This window comes from Bombus flavifrons, chromosome 2 (genome assembly GCF_040668555.2).
Source record: "Bombus flavifrons isolate JBK064 chromosome 2, iyBomFlav1_principal, whole genome shotgun sequence".
NCBI lineage: Eukaryota > Metazoa > Arthropoda > Insecta > Hymenoptera > Apidae > Bombus > Bombus flavifrons.
The window spans coordinates 4050222-4076990 of record NC_138443.1 but is presented as its reverse complement, the minus strand read 5'-3'; the positions used below and the strand labels follow the sequence as shown (position 1 = coordinate 4076990).

Below are 26769 nucleotides of genomic sequence, written 5' to 3'. Positions count from 1 at the left end.
ATATTCAAATCAAAAAGTGAACTTTGAGATTTTAACGTTACAATCAAATTTTAATAATTTAAATAATAACAGCAAAGCAACAGAAGATTTGTTTAATCCCATGAGGTATATGTATTTTTTTATAATTTAATTGTTAAAAAACGATTTTTTATCAATTTCAATGTGGAAAGAAGTATTCACGTTTCGTTTAAAGTAACAAAAATTGAAGACGACGATCTTTATTGGTAAAATTGAAAATGTATTATTGACAATTTATTATCCTTTATCCAAATAACATTTTCAAAGTAAATGTAACATTCCTGCATGTTAGACAGTGAGATGGATCATCGAGATAACACATTGTGTTTCGTAATTCGTACAGTGTATTACGAATTCCTGGAATATATCCAATTATATCGACGGATCAGTTAAAGTACTTTCACTGAATGGTAATCAAGGTCTATTGTAAATGATCTGCTACTCGTCTTACGTGTTACACTTGTTCATGGAAACATTTGTAACAAAAAGTAACTTCTTTATCTCTGCCGGTTCTATATATTATAAAAATGTCTTATATAATCTATTTATTAGTAAAAATCGGAATCGATTCAACAATTTTTTATAGTACATTAAGATTATTAAGAAATTAGTATTAAATATTAAATCTATACTTGGACTAATTGCGATTTAATTTCCTATCTGCATCTGCAAAATTGCATTTATATATATTTACTTTAATAATTATTTTCATTTATTAGAAATTATTATTCTTCTGTAAGATACATTACACAGTATGCTATCGATTATCGATTGTCAATAACATAAGAAATACATTATATACTTTAATCTTAATCACATGTACATGTATCTTATATTTTTATTTATTAACATATCGATATACATATATCGTTCGAACAGATAACATCCATTTACTGTTTAATGCAAAAATTAATCCACAGAAAATATGCAGTTTCATACTTTTATATTGTACATTTATTGATTTTCTAAACAAGGACACATATATAATTAACCCTTAAAAACTATCATCAAAGGAAATCATATTTATTCTGTCTTCTTTTTTTCTTATTATTTAATTTGTACTTCACAATTTGTCCAGCTGATCATTCGACAAATTTTTCTAGCTATTATTCTGTCATGAGTGAATTTTCACAGCAATATATTTTTAATATCAATAAACTCCACTAAACGCACTTAAATGCCTCATACGTTATTCAATATGAAGTGAAAAGTGGAGGACATACTTTACAACTTAATGTTTAAGTATTGTGCAAATAACGTTATAAAAATAGTAATATTAAAACAAAATTCACAATTTGTACAATTTCATTCATGATGGTCTTCAAGCATTCATTCTATACCATTATTATTCAAATTAATTCTGTTTCGTACCCTTTTCGCACAATCTGGCACCAAATCACTAAGCAAGCTCTCAGGAGCTTCTTGAAGTGTTCGTAAAACAAAAATTTTGGGGATCATACATATTATAATGCGCGGGTGCGCGCGTTTGTGTATACATGTGTGTGAAATATAAACTTATATAATATATTACGGGTTTAATCAAATATATTATTTTCCTGCACCATAGATACGTTTCTCGCACATTTTTCATCGAATCATGACATCTATAGTGAACAGAATTTTTATATACATATGTATATATAATATATCCGTTCTTTCTGACGATTCACAGTGAATGGAATGATACTGTAATGATTCGTAGTGAAGCACAGACATAAAGAAACCATAGAAATTCAATCGATCGTTGTCATCGGCCGATTGTATCCATGCTCGTGGACATAAATTTTAATCCTATCTCCGTACGATCCGCGTTAAAGGATTTTATTTCTGTTTCAATTCTTTCATTTTTGTATCTCATAGCATTTAAGTAATTTTCGTTTCTTCGTATAAATATAAGTGTGCAAAGTATAATTTCATATTAATTATGTATATTATATAACCAAATGTCTTATTAAATATTGTTTTCTATATATTTAAAATAATAATAAGTATCTATAATATCGATCCACCATTATATGAATCTAGGATGGAATGTGGAATTGATCAAGAAAGATGACGATATAACGTTGATACGAATCTTGGTACTCTAATTTCTCAGGACTATGTAAAAAGTATTATTAAATTTTATTTTAAAAAAGGAAGAGTATATAAATAGTTGTAATATCATACGTCCTTAACAAAAGTACGTATCTATGGATACGTGGAATGTTATTTAATAGCACTTGCTTTTGAAAAAAAAGTAAAAATTTTGTCTGGATAGCGTAAGATTGCCTGTGAGAACTGATAACAGGAAACTCAACTACATGTAATCACATTTTCCACTGTTTGACAAACAATTCACGTGACTATTATCTCGTGATGATAGACAAGAAATCTAGTGTAACAATCTCGATAAATAAGTCATAATTACGAAAATCTAATGATCGTAGAAAACGTTTAGACCAGATAAAAAAAGGATGATAGAACATTTAGCAAAAGTACCACCAAAATGACGTGCAGAACAGTTTAGAAATAAAATCGATCTAAATGCAGAATTCTATTGAAACGAAACAAAAGAAACTTAAAAAATGTGAAAACAATAAGAATAAAACATATTTCGCGTATGAAATATCACGTAGTTTCTCGTCCAATTTGTATGTATATCCATTCGCATTTCACTAGTTTCGTTGACCGAACAAAAATATTATATATCCCTAAAATCGCGAATCGTTTCGTTCAATGTTCCGAGCTCGACTGGCTTTTTGAATTAACTTTGCACTGGCCTGACGTCTGATACAATACCACGGAACTATATATGTACATGATACAGTGCGTAACGAATGTTATGAAACCAGAAATAAATCTAGTTTAAAATTGGCAGAGGGCAGAAAACAGTAAGGGAAATTGAACTTCTCAATGCCACGTGAATATCATATTCTTTATATTATGTAGCAAAATATTTCGATCTAAATTTTCAAAGAAAAATTGTTAACCCAGCTGCATCCTTTCAGCCGTTTTAGAGTTTATTTATCGTTACTAATATCTTAAATTTCAAGAAAGATGTAAAAGGATTCTTAGCATAAATATTTTTTTATACGTTAAAAGTACTTTTATATGTACATCAAAATAAGAATGGTATTAACCCCTTAACCTACGATTTACGTTCGAGAATGACCGTAATATTTACGTTTGGTCCAATCATCTACTACGGGCTATTCCCGTAATATTTACGTTTGACCCGATCATCGTGCTATAGGCTATGCCCGTAGTTGTAGGTTAAGGGGTTAAGATTAAGACAAAAATTTAACCACAGTAGATAGGACTAGTTATTTCACTCTTGCCCAATTATCTTTCTCATTGATTCATTCCTAACATGTTGTTCGAGTATTTCTTTTACAGTTTTCAGAAACATTAACCTTTCTTAACATTACTCTCAACTTTGTCGTACATTCACAGAAATATAGGAACAATGAGATAAATCTGGCTTATGTTTTTATTGAAAAACACAAAAATCAAGGTTGATTTTATGATAAACTAAAATATTTACAAGAAAATAAATAACCGGTCGAGGACTGGACGCTTGTAATCAGATCGTTCGATATTTGGAGGAGAGAGACGCATTTTCTATGGAAAACGAAAATGAGTGCCAGCGACAATAAACAACAACTATGTCAGTTACTCTTTGGAAAAACAAAGAATCAATTTTAAAATTTTCCAGAAATGTATCAGATAGCAATTAAATACGTAGATTGGATCGTAAAACACATTTCGTAAATATAAAATATATTTGTACATATTGAATTTGGAAAAATCATAGCGAAATCCAAAAAAACTGTAGCTAATTAAAAATATTAGCAGTTTAAATTAAAGTATTTGCTTCGTAAATTCGATGATTTTTTCATCTCTTACTACTAACCCTAACTTTAAGAGCCCTTTCTCAAAAAAATTGTCCATTCTTTTTATGGTATTATACTTATCTATAATAAGTATTAACTTATTATAAATAATTAGCCATGTCACTGCGTCACGCCAGAAAAATTACTGAAAATTCTCAATGCGAGAATTGATTGTAAATTTCAATAAATAAAAAAAAAAATTCTTTTTATGGTATTTATTAGTAATGAATTCTTTAAAACATCTTCTACTTCCACTTCTATTTCTACTTTTACTTCTTTCTTGGAGTATTCAATTTTCACATTGAACATGTTTTTAAACACCACGATACTAATAATACAATATTTCAGATAATAAAATATTTGTAGTATCTATATTTTAGATATTAAAATATAGTTAAAAGTATATTGACGAATTCATTTGAATTTTGCTGTATTTCGAAAAAGTACAGTATTTATGCGATGAAAAAATTCTATTGTGATTCTGTTAAGTCAAATACAAATTGTCAATAGCTAATCATTAAAGCTTAAATCGATAAGATTACAAAATATCTTATTCGACAGAAGACATACATGTATTCATATTGATATAATTTGTAGATAAATTAATAAATGAATATCCCGCTAAAATTGTCACTTCTTTAATTTTAAGATTGCTTCAGACCTACTCAAACTTTGTGTATTTTAAGAAATATAATAATTATAAACATCATAAAGACAGCCAAAGGAAAATAAGATCAAAAAATAATATTGAGCAAAGTGCAAAGTGCATAAACCACATTCTGTATAAATTAAAAGAACATGAATATATATTTGAATATACCTATGTATGAATATATATACATATGTATACACAGTATATTTGAAAATATATAGATATTGTACATATTAAAAATATTTGAAACTTATATATAAAATATTCTTTGAAAAATAGATCGATTTATTTTTTAATGACAAATTTGTTATTTATATAATAGTAAATTATCTAATGTAATTCTTAGTATAGAACTTACTCTGTTTGCCATTGATCTAATTATTTTAGAGTATTTTACTTTAGAAATAAAATTCTGTGTTATATACATACATACGTGTATATTTGCAACGTATAGTAATGGATAAAAATTGAAACAGTGGAGAATAATACTTTACTTGGGATGAAATGATAATGCTAATAAATACTGTGCATATCCATGTTAAGTGTATAATACTATTCATTGAAATGATTGCATAAACTAAATTGAAAATATATAAATTTAGGATATGTTAAATCCATAACATGTGGCGAACTACAAACATTAACGCAAGAATCAATCAACAATTTGGTAACTGAACAGTGTTAAACAGTATTAACATTTCCAATTAGTATAGAATTGCTTTCTATCGATATCAAATTAAACTAAAAATGCGGCAACAAGTTATTCAAATAGAAATACATTTGCTATTACAATTTATATTTCAATTACGAATGGTATTTTTCAATAATTCACATAGTCAGTACATAAAAAATTAAGAATATTCCTTTTAACGATCAGTACATCTCGTAACTATCCTCAAATTATCCCTGCTACATCCTCGAGGAATTTACAAAGCAACCGTGCTTTTTGTAAAAAAATATGAAAAATTTCTTAGATTAGTAGAAGACATGGAAGAATAGTTGTTTAAGCAATATGCGTGATTTCTCGTTTTAGTTTAGTTCAGAATAAAATTTAATCAGATTCTCTTAAAACATAGCAAATTTTTTACTCGTAGAAATGAGAATGATATTGAACAAAAATTTGAAGACCGCAGTAGAATTAAAATTGTATTTTTTAATTTGTTAACCAGTTCGTCTCTTAATCAGAAACATCCATAATTGGAAAATTAAAAGTTCACAAAGGCAGATCAATCTTAGTTAGATCTTAAGTATAAATACGATGTACCTTATTTTTTAACACAGAACTGAAACTACACATAGGAAGATACTGGATACCTAAATAAAGAAATTGGTACAATGCCCGACAGATTGATAATTTAAATGTATGTATAATGTATTAACAATTTCGAAATTGAGGATATGTCGATTGTTTCGATATATTTCGATTACCTTATAAGTTCCATGAAATTCTGGACATCGATCTAAATATGGCACCAAAGAATATTTCCGAATTCTTCCGACACTCAACGACACAGCTGACATATTTTCACAAACGACGAAAAAAACAGCGCACCACCAAAGTTTCAAATATTCATGACGCGGGGGTCGTGTATCTATTGAGATTTCGCCACTGACTGACAGTACCAGCACTCGTGGGTGGCACAAGCCACAGGGATTCACTATCACCTATCTGATATCTTTTCGTTTCGTCAAGAAATCATATCGATAATAATTTTCCCTGGAGAATTGTGGTAATGTTCTCTTATCGCGAATGAATTGTGATTAATAAGATAATACCTCGTACATATCCATCCAGGCCAGTCATTCCAAAGCTTGCAAAACGTTTAACCGAAATTTAAAGCCATATAACTCGGCTACAGATGTATTACTAATTTATACCTATTTCGTGTAATCTTACTGAATTACGCCGCTATTGACATCCATTCTCAAAATTTCTAATGTCCTGCTACATTGGAATACAGCTTTTTGTGTAGTGCTGGATAAGAAAATACTAGTTCATTGCCACCGGGAAAATATCAGGCAAAATTTCTTGACCTAAGCGATAATCAACGAATTATGCTTGCTGATTATATTCTCGCCTTTACCTTTACTACCTTTACGTTTTAGAAGATAATCGTATTGCACGATTTAATGCTTCGAACTTATATGGTTCTCTTAAGATTGCACACTGCAGATACAACACTAATACAATACTTATAATACTAATAGTATGATACAAAAAGTTTGGTCTACTTCGGATTGCTTAATATATTAATAATTGCTTCTATTTATACAAAAATATTGTGTCAAAACCAAGTTGATTGATGTAGAACAACAAATATGATGACTTACGCTTCTCCGCTCATCATTTTTCTTTTTCTATTTTTCAAGGTCACTGACAGTTTTTAAGCGAGACAATTTTTATGTGCTAGACTTTACACATTATTGTTAATACTTTCGTGATTCACGTGCTCCAATTTATAATATGACTCATTTTATTAAAAGCTAAATTTAATATTATCATTTTATCTGTATTGCCCCCTTCGTGTTCCTGCAGTTCCTTCTTGGATAAACAGACTAAACGTGTAAAACATCATAAGTAAGAGATTATTGTAAATATTCCAGTCGTCGTTTCTATACTTATAACATACTTATAACATATAACCATTTAAGCGCGACGACACGCGTTGCGAAATCTCAATTAGTTGTCATCATGCATAATATAATATAATATAATATAACATAATATAATATAATATAAAATAATATAATATAATATAAAATAATATAATATAAAATAATATAATATAAAATAATATAATATAAAATAATATAATATAATATAATATAATATAATATAATGTGATATGATATAATATAATATAATATAGTGTATGTTTACGGTTTTCATTCGGAATATGTAGGTATGTATATAGGTACATAATTTCATAAAGATGGCAGTTGAGCTTCGACGTATTGCATCGCCATCTATCAACTAATGCAAATAACATTAAGATCTGCACTGCGTCGAGAAGCGCGTTCGGCGATAAAGATGTACATACATGCATCAAGATTTTCTCTAATTCAAGGAAAAATATAAGACACATTAAATAACTCTCATCATTGTTGGAAATAACAACGAAACAATTCTATGAAAGAATGCAACATGAAAATGTCACGACTAAAATAGATTAACCGCACAGAGTATGCAATTACTCAGTTCGGATGCCTATAGCGAACACGAAGCACGTGTAAAATTCTTTGTATTCTAAAACGGGCTTATGAGTCGTCAGACGGCCATGTTACGCAACAAAGAGTAAAATATCGCAAACAAATAAAGCACGTTTACTTCGCTTGATTTCGTTGGTCGTTTTTAGCAAATCGGACGATGCGAAGCTTAAGAACATGTTTAAAATTGTGAACATTCTAGATTGAACTTCCTTTCGAGCATTATCTAATTAGCATTACTGATCGATACTATCGCATGTATTGTCTTATCTTCATTACAAATCGTCTTTCGTACGATTTATTTACTAACCTAATCTCTATGCGTTACTAATTGAGCCAACAATCCACGTACGGGAAGCATTCGCAAAGGAGACCTTACGTGTCGACGTATCCGTCATAGTCATAATAGCCCTCAACGCATTGTAATTCGTCTTTCAACCGAATCGATAAAGCTTAAAGGAAGCCTTGTACCTACGCTCCCCTGTCTCCTAACCTCACCCACGAAACATTGAATTGAAACATTAAAGTCACATATCGAGATCTAGATCGAACGATATCGCAAATTTAGAAATACAAACTTCGAACACCTTTACACACATCTCCACCTAAGATTTTATGCAATTTTTAATAGTACTATGTAGATAAATGTTGTAAATTGATCTCAGATCTCATGCGGAGATTAATGATTATTATTACCATTAGCATTATCGTATCATCGAAAGTAAGATATTTCTTTTTTGAACTTATCTACTATAATCAGTGTCTTTAAATTAAATATGCTAGTATTTTAAATATGTTTTTAAATATTTTAAATATGCTAAATACTTTGTTTAGTCTTTAGTCAAATTTCCATATACGATGCATGAATGTTAGTAAAATATATAGGCCAATAAATATATAAAGTAATATTTATCGTATTCTCACAGAATTTTCAAATAACAGACCTTAATTATCTGTTTAGAAATTTTCCGGCAGTATACTAAGATTAAATATTACATATATATATTACATACATATATTGCATACATACGATTCATCGATATATTTAATTCCTACTTGACATTCATTTAAAATGTTTAAATTCTTAATTTCTTTAGTGTTCAAGTAGATGATAACAACAGTCTTTTTGTGACTTTAGACAAATCTTTTTATACGATTTATATCTTAAAAACTAGATAGTCTCTGGGGATAGACATTTTCCCCAGAATGCTTTGTTACAAATTTTCATATTTATTAGTTCTTTAAAATCAATTTTACCGTGTTTTAATAAGGAAATATTCTTATAATACAGAATATACTGGCTATTTATCAACACATAGTTCATTACTTATGATTCTCTAATTAATTAAATTATATCTTATCAAAAACAACTAATTGTAAATATGTGTATACTTTTGATCAGTAGTATAAGTACAATACCTACTTACGTATATATGTATACACATATGTCGATCTTGACTCTTGACATCAAATGTTTTATTTATATTTTGTGATTTAAACTAATACATTTTTCTAATTTTATATTATAATATTAAATAAAAAATAAATTCACATCAAAAACTAATAACTAAAACATACACATTCTGTTAAGGCGAAATATTAATCAAAAAAATATCTGTAATCAACATAAAAATTGAGATAATTTCATTTATTGAACCTTAAGATTTGTTAATTGAAACAAAAATTTTGTGCAATTATTTCATGTTCTATGGATATCCTTTGTTGTTTTAAAAATAAGAAAAGACTTTGTTACGAAGATCTGTGTTCGTTGCCCTGACACTTAGTGATAGTAAGGTAATCTACCCTTTACAGAAGAAGGTAAGGCCCTCCAAGTTTCTTGAGGCCAATTTATCACACCTTTCGTCACACAACTACGCAATAACTGTTTATGTTCAGGATCGTTCGTTACACTTGTTATTTACGAAAACTGTTTTACATGATTCGCATGTTTTACTTAAAATTCTTAAAAATAAATAAATATTGAAAAATTGGCGAAATTATAATAATGGTAATGAATCTACCGAGAATTTGAATCCTTAGGATTTCGATATTGAAGTAAATTCGTGCAACTATACATATTACTTCCTTAAAGACAGTTTCTGCCAATATTACTCAATATGTATTACTACCAGAACGAAAGAAATCAAATCTGAGTAGAAATTTATTTTCACTACTAGATACCATAAAGTTCCCCATTTCAGCTACTTTGCATATTATTGTATATTATGTTCTTTGCACATTTACACTTAATAAATAAAAATCTGCAGTATTTCACTGCAGAACATACTAGAAAACTGCTTTAAAACATAATAATATTGGTAAAAGCATACGTAACATACATAAAATTGATTTATAAAGCAAAGTTACTAATAAATTTCATTCCATCATATATCGACATCAATAAATACGATTATATGTAATAATAGTAAAATAAAATAAAATTTCGTCTCAAACAATATTCTTTTCGAATTCTTTTTGTACCAAGCATCTAACGAAGTAATAATTAATAATTAATAGTTACTTAAAGATTATTTCCAATACTTGAAAAGGAGAAAAGAATTACTATATAAATACAAATCGTTTGATCAAAGGGAAGTGTAACTGAAAGACCGTTCTAACCCAGTGAAAAGGACTATGGAAAATAAATAAATAAACTGAAATGCGAATCATTTTGTGAAATCACGCGTGAAGTAAGGAATCAATCCACCACACCTTACTATGATGTACACTAGACGAATATATATAGTCGTGAACGACAATTTAAATAGATAACAACAAACTATTTTCATCACATTTACTTTATCTTCATGTAATTTATTTCTTTTAAAAGATATAAGAAGCAACAAAACAGCAGACCTTCACAAAATAAGCAACGTTCTTTCTCCATTCTAACCGGAAACGAATATTATTATCGCTGCTGATAATTTCCTGCCTAAACGCAAGGAATATATCATAGATGAAAAGTATCATCGACTCGTAAACAACCTTGTGACCAACTATTTTTATGTATAAAAGATATTTCATACTCATTATTTAAGAAAATAGACGAACAATCATGTCGTAATTTGAAACTGTATCTTCAATTTCCGCGATTCTTCAGTCGCCGTCTATTTCCGCATATATATAAATATATATATTAATATGAATGTTTGTAAAAAAATAAAATACAACCTAATTAACTTACATATGTATCCAAGTGCAGTTATAAATTAAAAACAAGTTAGGTTTTCCAACAGTTATAATTAAAAATTTAAAAAGTTATTGTATGAAAATCATAATTTAAATGATTTTGCTTAAGAATAATAATTATAAATGATCGAAATCATTTTGTTTATAAATAATCATCATTCATGACGGAAATTGTTTTTAGTAACAGATCATCATTTTTGGCGATGAGAATATTTTTTGGTTAGTAATGACCAGAAACAATTTCTGGTACAAATAATAGTTACCAGAATGCCAGAAATCTCCAAAAATCTCTTAGAAATTTAATAACCATTGTCTTAAAATTGCCTTAAAACTAAGAATTAACTTTTTCAAACCGATGTCTTCGTAAAAACTTTTTAGGATATATTTAGATATTTGTAACAGTATAGAAAAAAATTGTATAGGAAATAGAAATTTATTGATTTTATCTAATGACTATCAAATTCTATCGAACTATATGAATAAACAGTTCAGATAATTTAAAATTGGCTCACAATTACCTATACCTATTTTACTAATTAGCACTAAAAACAAAAGGAACAATGATTACGAATAAACCAAAAAATTATTTTTTATAATAATATTTCCTCAACTACATTTCTATTATCCATTAATAAAGTGAGTAAGTTACGGTGTCACTGTCACTAGCATCAGCATATCGTTTCTCTTGTTCAATCTTCTATCTAATCTAGCTATCCCTAAGACGACCTTTCTCATAGATAAAACCTCTCATAACCAATGTATGTAATATGTAGATACCTAGAACATCTAACAATAAGCCTTAGCATACCTTTCCTTTACTCCCCTAATATTTCCTACCGTGATACTCATACCATCATTGACAACCCTCATGATCAGACAAAGCCTCATTTCTTGAAAAGATGTGATTGAATTTCCACAAAAAATTAAATATATAACTCGGAAGAAACAATTTCACTTACCTTTCTCTTTCTCTCCTGAACGAAATCTACCCTGCGAACCCAGACTTCCTCCGTCGAATCATAATCAAGAGTGCTAGAACTACTCGCCTGACTCTTCATTTCTATCAAACTGCTGTCGAAGAACCTTTTATCGAGATGAGGACTAGGGAGAGGACTGGTCCTCGAGAAAGTCATACTGGTCGAATAGGTCGGCGGGTCCGTGGCTGGGAAGGTCATCCCAGGGCCAGTGGTATGCCTTCTTCTTAGAGGAGGCTTCGTGGTGGACGTCGGTGAAGTAACCGTCGACGTCGTAAACCTAGATGACGAGGTAGTTGTCGTAGCAGTCGTCGTCGATGTGATCGTCGAGGTAGTTGTCGAAGTTGTCGTCGTTGTCACCGAAGGGATAGTAGTTTGGGTATTCGGTTCAGATATACTGGGGGTAGGATTCGACTTTTGATCGATTCTCTCAGAGCTGGATTTCTCTGAAGTAGACGGACTAGAAGCTTTCGAAGAGTCACTATCGTTCTTTTCGTCCAACTCTTCCGTCTTCGCAACATCCTTCTTACTTTCACTAGCATTTTCCGCGGTCGATGCTTCCAAGTTTTTCACTGAAACACAAAAAAACGTATGTTAGCAACGACATACTATGAAGGATTATCGATGCCACTTGGCCTGACGTTGTTCAACTTTACGACAATTTTGCCCTCCTTCTTGTTAGTACGAATGTGCCCTATTTAGTATTTTTTCATTTTAAGAAAAACTAGAAAATCCTACGTGTTTCTACAATCTTCAATTTTTAACGAATTTTTGTTTATTTTTCTTCAAATAAAAATTAAAAAAAACCGGAGCTTCAATCCATTTATATATTTAGAAAATTTTCATATAAAAATTTGTTAGCTATTCACTAAAATTCGATAGGAGGCAACAGCGATCACTGAAATCTAAGGATAAAACCCAACATCTAACGATACAATGTTCGCAGCAGGTTTGCCTCGGAATGCATGATGGTCTCTTTGAGCATCTTCTGTAAAACAAATAATGCAGCACAAAACTCATTAAATCTTATAAACAAAAACAAATAGAACATATGTTTATATCCCTTTTTATTGTTTTCTAGTGTATAGTCAATTTCTACTGCGAGTGTATTTCGACTGTCACACTTTGTCCTATCACGACTGTCCTATCAAGAATAGGAACACTGTTCGTAGAAGAGGAGTATGAGGAATAGCACGAAACTTACCTCGCTACTTCTAAAATTAATGCATGCCTGAATGATTTGACTAAACTAAATAATAATTTATGCATATGAAAATGACATAAAATTTTCTAATAAGTACGAATTAACGGGGAACATTGCTGGTGGCGATCTCGTTGTCCAATTTTAATTACCGACAAAGCTGCTATTATTTGAGTCGGTCGCACTTGTAACACCCGCTCCTTTCACTGTTATAAAGTCTGATACCGAGCATTGAGCTGCGTGAATCGAGTCGACACACGCTCGTTTGCACAATTTGCCAGACTCTATCATGCAGCATCGTAACATGTCGCGTTGTACGTCGTCTGTTATTATATTTTTCTTCGCACGAATATTTATTCCCGTGGCTGACAAAACATGCATAATATTAACGGGCAGCGATATAATTCAAGAGAAACAACTATTAAACTTGTTCGGGCTGCCGATTTGAATAAGGAAAGAGAACGTGGAAGATTCGCAAGCACTTGGAACTATTACATCGTTGGAAACGTGGAATATTATGCTTCCGGGGGCACTCTATAAATAAACATCAGCTAAATGAAGTAACTGTTCGCATCTCTAGCTGTGTTCCATGAAGTGGGTAATTCGCAAACAGTAGACGCGTTGCTCTCGTATATCGCAAATAAAAAGTCGTTTCGATTGGTAGTCACAAGAAAAATAAATGAAATGAATGGAAAATGTAACGCGTTGTCATTAAACTTATCGACATGGTATATTTGATTGGTAAAAATTATTCTGGGATATAAAGCATCAATGATACTAACTGATTTTTAATGGTAATGATAGCAATTAAAAGAAAAGTAAAGGCATATATTTATAACGTTTCCCTTTTTGATAATAATAAATATAACATATCGTTATCGAAAAATAAAGTGTCTTCTTGCAGTGATAGTAAAAACGTCGCAAACCGAACTAAACACAGTTAAACCTCTAGCCGCACGCTAATCTTAGTTCTCATTGAACGAGTACGAGCCCCTGTTAATAGCTCTTAGCGCGTTTTAATGCTCGAATCATGTTTCGTAACATGCTGCTTTCCTCGCAATCTTCCATAGACGCTGGCAATGGCTGCAAACGATCGGAGAGAATCAATCCGGTTCTTATAATGAAACATGTAACATTTTAAATCGAAGCGAAAGAAATGAGGAAAAATGAAATTAACTGCTGAAAAGTAATTATATCGAAAAATTAATTTTTCATTTTATTCACATATACCTAATTGACTTTGTTATGTCTTTAAAATAATATTCGGTTCAAACAGATTTTCAGATTTGAAGAAGATATGAAATAATCGTTCTTATATATATATATACATACACAATTTTACACTGAAATTTTTTACTTCAAACATTACAAATCTTTTTATCTGCTGGAACGAAAGAAAGATTGAGACATATAGATTCGATAATAAGATTAATTTGTTAAGATCTTTTTTTAGCTTATGCACCTAATTTGTACAAAAATTTCTATAAAAAGATAACTAAATATAGGAATAAGATAAAATAATAGATATTCACTGAATGTCTAACGATCTAAACTAAACAGCAGTTGTACAATATTGCTCAAATATGGTGTATGAATGAATTTCTTTCTATCCCATTTCAAGATACTTTAAACGCACGGGAATACATATTTTGTGCCGTGATTTAATGCAAAAACCAATATATTTATTATATATATAGTATATATATTTATTTAAACAGCAGAAGTTTGTGTAGATTTATGACAAATTCTTCCTTTAATTTATTTACTTTTTTTCTCCATAGTTAGGTATAGTAGATTGTAGGAGTTATTTACGGAATGTTTTTGAATAAAGTAGCTGTGCGTAAATAAAGCCAAACTGCTTTGTATATCACGAGTAAAGTTAACATTAAGATTGTAAAAATTTTAAACAAAATGTCTGTTAACTTAATTTCTTACATGAAATAACATATTTTATTTGTGTAAAAATATAATAGTACTTCGATAAAAATAATAAATGGAAGAAGGTATATGGAAGGCTTACTTACAACCTAATAATACCGATATGTTATCAACTTATGTAGGTATGTATATATGTCTCAGAAGAAAAAAATATCTAATTATATTGATACATTAATTGTTTACCGCTATATGATTACCATCTTATCGAAATTTATGTTTTATTAAGATCTTTCTTTTCAAATTGTATGCAAAAATTTAATTTATTAAATAACAAATACATCATAATGTAATGTTAACATTAATATGTTACTTAACCAGATTTTAGCTCTTTCCGTAATTACATAACGTTTTTACATAACGTTTGATATTCTAATATAACAAACGAGTTTGCATATTCTTTAAACAACTAATGAGACAGCAGATAGCCATAAAACCAGATATACCATAACTTATGAATACAATAATTTTCTATCGATCATTTTTTTCCTGCGAATTAAAAGGCAACGAGTTCAGTATCATCGATACATTATGATACATTAAGATAGATATGAGATAACCGATGAAGTAATGAAATTTAAAAGAACAAGTTTTAACAACATTAATGCCAAATGATATGAAAAATGTTCCTGGCAAGATAACACGATTCAGCAGATTCTATGTAAACAAGAAAAATAAACGTTCTGGAAACATGTCAATGCGTGTAGAAAATTTGCATTGAAATATTAAAGATACTTATTCGAGAAGAATAAAAAATATTTCGATCTTTTTTTCTCTATGAAACAAGGCACTTGAATATTGTGAATTAAATAATATTTTCATTTACGCAATGAAAATTTTCGCTGACTTCCATGAACCATGAAATCTATCTATAGTAATAATCTATCCATCTAAATATATTTAAGCAGATAATAGATTAAATAAGAATTTTAACTGCCAATAGTAACTACATTTTATTTGAATAAAACCCGTTTAAGTAATGCTATTATCAACTAACTTAATATTTGTTTTCTTTCCAAAATTTGACTTCATTTTCTCTTTATGCAAAAGATTAGTAAATAAATAATTAACTCTTTTTCTCTTCTCTTATCTTTTACATTTTCAAAGGTGAGAGCAGAATATATTAATTTTTTATGAGATCTTGAAACATCTACATGAAAATTTGAATCGTAATTTATAGCTTATGATTATAAAGTTCAATTTAACTGAACATTACGGAAGCTTTGCATCGTGTGTTACTTTGGAACGAAATAACGACAGTGTTTGTATTACCTGAGTTAAGTACTCCACAACTGGATCCCACAGTAGCAATTAACCGCTTCGCAACCATGGACGAGATATTTAAAAACAATATGTGTTCCTAAAACAATATGCTTCTCATCCGCTATGAGGTTTTGTGAATTAATATTTTTTCGAATTAGATCTCTCGTTCTGATAAACAAATATACGAGATATCTTGTTCATAGTAGCCCACCGTATAAACGATACACTGTCGCGGGACAATACATCCGTGACATCGTACGATCCATATTGCGTCACGACATATCTCGTCCGTGGTTGGGAAACGGTTAAGAGTTAAAAATGTTAGAACTTTAAAATAAATAAGAATTTATTTGTTCAATTATTTTTATAAATAAAACTTAGCATATTAACTAAATATTAGAATAATAATGATAATAAAATCTTTTTACACGCAAATTGTACATACTAAATAGTCATTGACAAGAACTGTAATGTTAAACAAATCAAACAGTGCAAAGGACAAGTTAAAGAACGGGAAATAGTTGCGGAGGAGTTTAAAGAGAAAATGATGGAATGGTACAGGCAGCTGGAAAGGAAAAGAAAGGAGATACAACGTTTAAGAAATAGAATATAAGGAACAATACTAAAGGAGGATAGTGCAATAAGAAGACGAAAGTAAAAGTACAAAGGGATGGGAGGGGGTATAAATATAGAGTTGGAAAAACAAAAATAGTGCGGTATATTTACAGGTTATATTAATAGAATATAATTCACTATAGCAAGTTGAAGTGGATAATAACAAGGCCAAAGAGAAGCGAGAGAGGCGCAAGTGGGTGAAGTATGAGAGGGAGGATATTTTAAATAAGCTAGTATTGTAAAACTGAGACCATTTCTTGGCAACATGCCGAAATAAAGACATATATATAACATATATATAACGTAAAGGACAAGATTCAGCAATGATAAGTATACACCTAATTTCCGATATTGTATATTATAATATACAATAAATACTAATATTATGTATCTTTCTTACCGTCTTCATTTTCGTATTCATCCTCTTCCCTGCACTCAGACAATCGTCTACCCCACGGATAAGGACTATGCGTTTGATTTCTTGATGGTAATCTGTTCACGTGAGAGAGGAAGTAATGATGAAAGAAACTATCCACACCATCTGACTCCTCTCCAGAAGATTGCAGCATATCCTTAAGGGCAGCTAAAGAGGTGATAGTATTATAATTGATAGCTGAAATCAAGTCATCCTCGATATCACTGTCATCCGTCGTGTCGTCGTTTTTCGTCGTTTGATCTGTTTTCTTGACTTCTGAAGTAACCGTCTTAGTTTGCTCGGTTTTCGAAGCCTCCGTCTTATCGTCTGAACTGGTTTCAGACTCGTCATCAGAAGTGCTGGTAGACGTTGTACTACTCGATGATTTCTCGTCTTTCTTCCCATCAGTTTTTTCCTCTTTGAGTTCGTCTTCGTCGGAGCCTTTACATTCGTCCACGTCGTCATCTTCGTCTTGAGAATCTTGAGACACAGCCTTTGATAATTTATTCGAAGCCTCGTCATTTTGACTGATATTCTCTAAATTCTTTAAATTCTTCAACGCCTCCTGCTCCTCTAAATCCTTACTTATCTTCACGTTAATGTCTTCTTGACCCGTCATTTTGTTCTGACGCTGATTATTGGCAGTCACATCACATTCGTCCGACTCGTTTTGCTTGTCTCCACCGGAACTCTCCATTGAGAAATCTGAAAGGTATAATTTTTCTTTAATATTCACTGTACCCAACTATAATTCTTAAATAATTATTGTCAGACATGTAATTTCATTTCATAAAATTCCACGTAGTTTCGTTTTAACATTGTCGTTCCACAAATACACCATATTATACTATTAAAACTACATTACTACTATACATTATATTTTAATAAAATCGTTATTCATCTTTGTGAAAATTATTGTCTTATTATCTATATAGATTGTCTTTTACGTGCATTGTGTTTTCATTATATATATACATTATATATATACATTATATTTTAATAAAATCGTTATTCATCTTTGTGAAAATTATTGTCTTATTATCTATATAGATTGTCTTTTACGTGCATTGTGTTTTCTTTATATCAGAAAAATGCTGTTTTTGTTATCAATGACTGATAGATAAACATTTTTTCTACGGTTCAAAAACGATTAGGAAATTCTAAAAAGGATCAAAATATGATTTGTAGATATCATGTTTTGAAATGTCTAAGAAAAATAATACATACATATATATACACACACACACACTTGGCTGTTGTATCTCTGAATTTTTTGAAATTATAATTGAATTAAACAATAATTAAACATACGCGTATGTATATAGTAATATTTGGTAAGAGCAACTGAAGACAAAATGAGGGTTACGTCTAATCCCTATACTCGCATAAATGGAACGATGATTTCTAGACTGCAGATTTTATGCAAATTCATTAAAAGAATAGGGAATTTCGGCTAGAGTCTGTTTCATCCACCAAATAACAGCTGATATTCTTTGGATATTTTATGCATACCTATCTACATATATTTTCACATATCGTATGCATTTTATGCTTTTTACACTTTTAACTTTCTTATAAATACAAAAAACTCTGTAGTCTAGTGATATCAAATTTTTACTTCGACTTCTGCAGCAGAGAATATTATTTAAGTATCCCATAATACATATGTTTTAACCAAAGAAATAAAATACATTTGTGTTTGCATTTATATTTGCATGTATATTCCATTTTCTTTAATACAACTGCCACTCAAACAAATAATTTTTAGTTATTACATACCAGAAATATCCATTTTTTCGAAAATTAGTCTATTAGTCTATTATCTAATGTTGAATTATTTTAACAGGAAATAGTTTCGCGAAGCGCACCTACATGTTTTAGAGTTATTTTAAGAGAGAAATAAACGAGTATGAAGTATGAAAATAACGACAAATTATAAAGAAAAATTATCTTAAAAATTCAAGACTGTAGACCCCAAAGAAGTTCTCATTATGGTACATGAAAGACTTTGCTCCAAGCAGTTAATGAAGATGTATACTGTATGTGGTATATATCTACTTCGCTATTCATTGCGCGATTATTTCGTCGTTCCTTAAATACTCTCCTAACGTACAAAAATCATTCATGACATTTTTGTAATTTTCCAGAATGGCAGGGGAACAGATTTTCAACGCGATGCGATTTATAATCGAAGCGATAATTACTAAGACACCGAAAAAAATTAAAAATAACTTATCAATCGATTAATTGTATAATAATATGCTCGTAAGTCGATGTGTTAATCTGTACTTATTCTCTCCTCGTAGAACGTAAATATAATTATTCCTTTTATTAATATTCTTAAAACCTACAAATATTTTCTTTCTTCTTCTCATCTTTTTCCTTTCCAAAGAAGTACGAAATACAGAATGGTGTACGAAATATATTCCTTCCCATTTTTTTTCCTTTCACAACGTAACATTCACATTCGCAATACAAGGTAACGTAGGAAATAATCACGTCAGAATCGAAAATAATAGAACAGACGAATGTTCCCAAATAATAAAAGAACTGGAGTTCATAATGCAACGTAATGGAATATACGAAAGGATATATAAATTTTCTAATTGATCGATCATGCGTTTTGAATCATGCTTCTATGCAAGTTTTAACGAGAAACAGAAAAAAGAAATATCGCGATAACGTCTGAATAAAATCTTAACCACCATTTACAATTTATAAGATACATGCGCTTCCTCTTATTGGTCAACAGCAACGGCAGCAGCAACAATGCTTTATAGATACTCTATCCTGAAAGATTCCTTAAGGGACTTGCATCTGTTTCTGGTACAGTCATACAAAAAAATATTACAGAATTTTAATTGAAAATAGGTTGTATATCAAATATACAGCCGTAAGCTAATAATAATATTATTATTAATTATTAATTTTCTAAAGTTTGACACATACTATATACCTATGTATATTTATGTACATTTTAATACATTTTATGTTAGTCAAGTGAACATTACAATTATATAAAAATTCGTTTCAAGAATATACCAATATTTTGAACGAATTTTGACTTGTTCAAATAAAAAAAAATTAACGTTGGCATACGCAATTGATTGAAATTAAAACAAACGTCCAATAGAAAAAGCATTAATTCAGCGATTCGATGGAACGAATCCCGTTTACCTCTGCGATTTTCAAAAATCATTCAGCTTTACTTTTTTTACTATGTCATAATTTTTATTCGTTAAACGTGTTGAACGAGAACTACGTTTGCCACTTGAAACCTTAGGCCTAGAGTCTTAGAGGAAGAAACAAAAATGGCCGTTGACCCAAATAACTTGATTGATTAAATGCAATAAGCTGGTAAGCTCTGGTTTGGTTTTCTTCGTGAAAAATTCCGAACAGTCTACCGAACCGGAATAAACCTAACATATACCTATTTAAATTCGAACATTAGAATGATTAACGTCGAAATTACCAACGAAGTGCAAATTACGAAAATTGTTTTTCGAATATTATTTTCCTTTTCCTTTCGCTTTTTTTTCTTTTTTTAAGAAGTAAAAGACGCTTTATTGCATCTGTGAACACGTCACTGGCGCATTGCGGTAAGTACGCCCTCTATTTCGTAACCGTGGTAACGTTTGTCTGTATACTAAGTTTTACTATAGATACATATTGTACATTGTATAGCAACCTGGTTCTTCACCATACCCGCTAGGAAAAGCAAGTAAATCACAGTATGTATGTAATATACCTATATGACACGACGCGGCGCGGCGTGGCGTAACAAGCAATAAGACTTACGTATAGCTACACCACCAATTATTTTTATCAATGAACTTTTCCCGTACTCCCACGTATCAACTGAAAATTCAAAATAAAGAAAGAAATGCGGTCGAATACGAAGCAAAATCAGTTTGAACGTAATGCTTGATATAATTTTCAGAAAATTATTACGCACAAACAAACGTCGATAAACTGATAACTCATTCGACGAAATCGAATATATCACACATAAGGTTACATTAACAAACTTTGATAACAGTCGCATTCGATCTTAAATACATAACTTGCGATGAAGTAATCTTAAACTGTAATGAATCCTATGATTAATAAGACATAATGATTTTTAAAGTGAAAAGTATTACGTGAAATACTTACATCTATCACAGTGATTATAGGAACAATCTAAAATACAATTTAAAAATATTGAATGTATCGCATCTTTTATATTACATAGGCCTACGATAACATAAAAGCGTTTCTAATTTTTGGAAAATTCAGATTGAAATTTATTCATCAATAAATTAGAGCTGGTAATAATTAATTACCCTTTTTAATTATTATTAATGTATATTATAATTTATAAATATCATGGCACTATAGTATTTGTAATAATCCTACAAATTTCAATTTTAAACAGTTTAGAACTTATACATAGTAATCTTTTATACAGTAACATATATTTGATAATATATAATTACGTGAACGTTTTTGTTTTAAATAGTAAAATGTAAAATAGTAAATATATACTCGAGTGTGTCCCACAACTATAAAATCACACAAAAACTTTCAATTTTCATGGGCAATGTACCGAATGTCCAGCTGGACAAATTGTAAGGTACAAATTAAATAATAAAAAAAAAATTTCATGGGTTGTGTTATATATTTTTACGTTTACGTGTTAACGTGATAAAGGACAACGTACATGCGTCATATTTGAAATGATATTGAGAAATAATTTATCATTTTCTTTCCCTAAAAAGAAAGGAAAGCAGCAGAAAACTGTTCTAATTTATTCCTGTTCTATGTAACAGAATATTTTATCATAGAAAAACAGCGCTCGATGTACAATGGTGAACGTGTTGCAAAGCTACTCCCTGTCCTTCACTGATTTCGATAATTTTTTAATATGTTGTCAGTAGCATGATTCTGAACAACTTTTTCTTATACATGTAGCCGTCGTGTCAGTCAGTCCTAGTTTCCAAGATATTCGCAGAATACTACACATTGATACACTGGCACTATACACTGCAACTACACATTGAATCCTGCCCATATATCTCTAACACAGTCACAGCATAGCCGACACGTTCACTTCGTTCGCCGCTTGATAATCTGTTTACATCCATCAGCCATCGATCTCTTTATCTTTGTATCATAACTATCAAAAGATCGGTTCGTTTGCGACGTTCGTTATTAATTAATTTGTTATTATTTTACACAAACGTTACCGGCTGAATTACAAAAGCTAATCCAAACCAATAATACATTACTAATACATTAATGATATACATTTTTAATTAAGTTACAACTAATAGACATTTCTTACAGCCCCGCATATGGAGTTGTGCACGAGACTTTCACCCGAAAGATCGATGGAATTAGTGAAATATGAAATAAAATCGTCCCGTACCTATCCAAGTGTTTACATATAGTATAAACTAATCCTCGTTTATATATACTATAAACTATAAACAAAAGATAAGAGTTAGGTTTCGTTTAGATTAGGTGATTGTATCTGGTACAATTATAGGCAGAATTCACTATACTGATACCGACACTTTTTTGCATATATCTTGGAAACTAAGGTCGTTTGGCATAACGGAAAGTTACTTATATGTATACAGGAAAATGTTGTCCAAAATGTTGTCATCTACAACTTATTAAAAAAACATCGAAGTCGGTGAGATGGATGAGATATCGATAATTAGTAAAAACGTTTCAGAACATTTTTTTTTAATCGACAAACCACTACGAAACCTTCAAACCACCCATTATCTGTATATATATAATGCAAAGGTAACTGACCTATTCATCAGCGCCCAGCTTAAATCGTTGTATCTAGAAACGTGTACATTGGACAGTGTACTTCTTTTATGACATAGGTATGGAATAAGCAAGAATTTTTGAAAATAGGGACCCTAAAAAGATAAAAAGTGGATAAAATTTTTTTTACAGGATACACATGTCTCTATGTCCACTAAAATTAAATACGTGAAATTTAAGGATGTTCAAACAGAGAATAATAAACATAAATTCAAATAGTGTGCGAGCGAAATCGCGGGCGGATAGCTAGTCTTATTAATAAAAAGAAAGTAATTTAAATAGACAGTTCTCTAATCCCCTCGAATCAGATTAACGCTGGAATAATTTTATCATCCGAATTTAATATGCAGAGTAATAGATAATATCGGTAAAGCAAACATGACACGGATAAGATAAATAACTTTTCTCCTTGGTATGTATATTAATATAAATACAACAGAATCATAACTCATCGGGAGTGTCCATAAATACTTTAAATCAAAAATATTCTACATCAGTTCGATCAAGCAGAAACAAAATAAAAGTACGAGAATAAAACACGATTGGTTAGCGTATTGATACGTATTGATTTCTATTGATTCAAGTTAAACTATTCAACTATTAACTCAAATAATCACGAGTTTCAATTGGTTTTTCTACCACGAAAGAGTTCTAGGATGAAATTTACCAAAAATACGAATAGAGTTATACATAGCCGTTTAACATAATCTTGACAAGAATAAAGTAGTCTCGGCGATATAGATAGACAAATATCGCGGAAACATATGCGGATGTTTGGCAGCACGCCAGACTCGTTTTGCGAATATGTACTTGTTTCCCACGTATGAGAGTGTGACGTAAAACTCTATCACCTTCAGGGCTAGGGCGCTCCACGCCGATTCACTCCCCCCCCCCTCTCTCTAAACATCTCAAAATTCTATGTTCTCCACCTTAATTTCCCTTTTTCTATTTTCCTTCCTTATTATATACGCTGACGACATTCACTCAAATAGAAATAATGGAAATATTTATGTTTCATTAATTTAAATACAATTAAAAATTAGTTTCCTATCTATAATTATGTTAGAACCTTCTCCAATTCAAACCATCGAGTATGCATATACTATACGTTTTCACATCTAATAACTAATTTGACGCGTTTTTCTTTTTTTCCTTTCTTTTTTTTTTTGTAGTTCGATCTATCCATGAAATGCAATTGCATTATTCTTTCGTGCAAACATTCGTAGAATAAACAGTGGAACGTACAGATTAGAGCATCGCCGTTTTAACGTTGAATTGTTGGATGAGACATCGAAAGAGTGCACCTTGTCACGAGTGTTTGCAATCGTAGCACGTATGACGAACACCTACACGCTACATGTATAGTGTGGAAGACAAATGCGAAACACGACTTTTGTGCAATCGAATGAAAACATTGAATCAGGGATCAGGAATATAGGGACTTTTCGATTTCTTGAATGCACTAACAGGTTGAATGCCTCTTAAAATCGTTCTTAATACTATTATTCGAGTGTTCCTTTTCTATAATTGAAAAACGATGAATTAAATCAAAAAATGAATTTTGTAGAATTAAATTGACGTACAATTCGGTATTTTTATAGCTATTTCTGAAAATTATTCGTTGTTTAAGTATTTAAGTATTTTCGAATTGTTAAATGTGTTATTTTTATATTTTGTCTGAATCACTAGAGAAAATGTAAATTTTAGTGAAGCTTACCTTGCTGTCACTTTCTTTGTTTCGACAAACTTTAGCAATGAAAAGATTTTGGAATTAACTTTTTGTCCACGAATTTCTGGACTTTAAATTCTGGACTGGATAGAGACTTTAAATTTTTAATTAACATTATGTACAAATCTTCATAAAATGATATGCGATATTTATAATATTCTTCAGTTCGGATGTTTATAATATCATTGTAAGTTGCACCTGAGAAATAGTTAATTTCTAATTTAGATTGAGTCCTCTTGCAAATTAAAAATTAGAATCTTTCTTTTAAAAATTATCTACTGACCTTACTTACATCCGTAGTAATCCTACTTTTTATACAAATCTATATATTTTGTTTTTTACATTACAGACTTTTTTCAAGAACAAAATTCGATATAAAATATTTTTGACCACAATTTCTTCCAGTTAATGATATAAATTGCTGATATATAATGATATAAATGATATAAATTGATATAAATTGAATCGATGGATTCTTTTCATTTTCAAACTTTTTCAATGTTAAAATTTGTAAAAAGGGAACATGCAACCGCATTCTCCCAGCAAAAGTATGTAAATTCTAATGTATGTTCACATATATAGGTACATTGCAATTAAAGTGTACGTAAGTATGTATGTGTAAATATGTATATATAAATTATACAAATTTAAAAAATATCGAATTTTCAAGTTTTGATACTTGTTGATTTCAATCACATTATCGCACGATATACATCGTTTGGAATATTTTTTAGGAAAAAGTGCCAAATCTGTAGCAAATTTTTAATGTAACATTTAGCATGTTAAAGTCATCGTACATCGCGCATCGATGTTACCTCGTTATCACGGAAGCTTTGCGAGAAAATATATTATGTAATTTTATCGGTAGTTAAAGAAAAATATTGGCTATTGCAGATACGTTCATTCGCGTTGCGTGCCAGCGGCCAAGAACAATAACAGTAACGCTGAAAGCGCTAGTAGTCATGTAACAGCAATGAACGCACGAAACAAGTGAAAGGTTCCTATCTCTTGAAAGCGTTCAAGGAACACTACCGTTCTCTTGTCATTATTGACAACGTACTTGTGTTTTCTAGTTAGAGAAAATAAGCAAAAACCAATCACACTCCTATGATCGTTCGTAAAAGTTTCAAAAAAAAAAAAAATACTGATTAAAGATAATATATGATGATTAAAAATAGAAAAAAATCTACGACAGTTAGATTTTAAATCTGTGTTGCCATTTGTAGAGATAATCAAAAGAAATAAATATATGTATATAATATGTATCTGTCTTCCTTAGTCCTTAGTTGAAATATTTATATTTTGAAATTGAAGAGAATTGAAATTTTATTATTCTTTTTTTTGTGTGTGTGTCATATTTGTTCTTCTTCGTTCGGTTCTAAACGTTTAATCATTATTTAGTGACAGTTAATAACATATCCTTGCTTAAAAGATAAAGAAATACGGAAAAATTTGAAAAATAAAAAATGCCAAATAGGTTATCTTAATTCAGGAGAACTGACATAAAATTAATAAATAATTATGATATACTCATAAATATACGTAGACTATAACATAGAATATAATATAATACAGAATTTTAGTACAAGACATGCATATGCATAGAGGAGAATCGTGCAGTACGGACCAAAATCAGTTCTGGCTTTTTTCACTAGATATTAGCACTTTTATTTGAACAAAAAAATTCATTAAATGTATACGTTGATATTCCGAATAAAAGTTATTTTCTAGAACTTATCTTTCTTCGGGTAATAAATAGTTTTTTTTATTACGTACACCATATCTAGTCTATTAAGAGTAATTACCAGCCCTAGTTTTGCAATTTTCTCTGTGTATTATATATATTATAAACTAAAACGTTTCCACATGTTTG

At 30.1% G+C, this 26769-nt stretch overlaps 1 protein-coding gene across 2 annotated transcripts in view; it reads right to left on the bottom strand.

The window, feature by feature from the left end:
* Positions 1 to 26769, bottom strand: part of SNF4Agamma (SNF4/AMP-activated protein kinase gamma subunit) — a 131568-nt gene that overhangs the window by 80911 nt on the left and 23888 nt on the right. Inside the window, exons 1-3 of one of the 2 annotated variants that reach the window (XM_069132550.1) lie at positions 22671 to 22762; positions 17330 to 18049; positions 11901 to 12487 (exon numbers count right to left, since the gene is read on the bottom strand). In XM_069132550.1, coding sequence (XP_068988651.1) covers positions 11901 to 12487; positions 17330 to 18049; positions 22671 to 22680 — 1317 coding nt within the window. In that variant the 5' untranslated portion in view covers positions 22681 to 22762. Of the gene's footprint in view, positions 1 to 11900; positions 12488 to 17329; positions 18050 to 22670; positions 22763 to 26769 lie in introns of those variants that run through there. The other variant, XM_069132552.1, reaches the window with a different exon arrangement.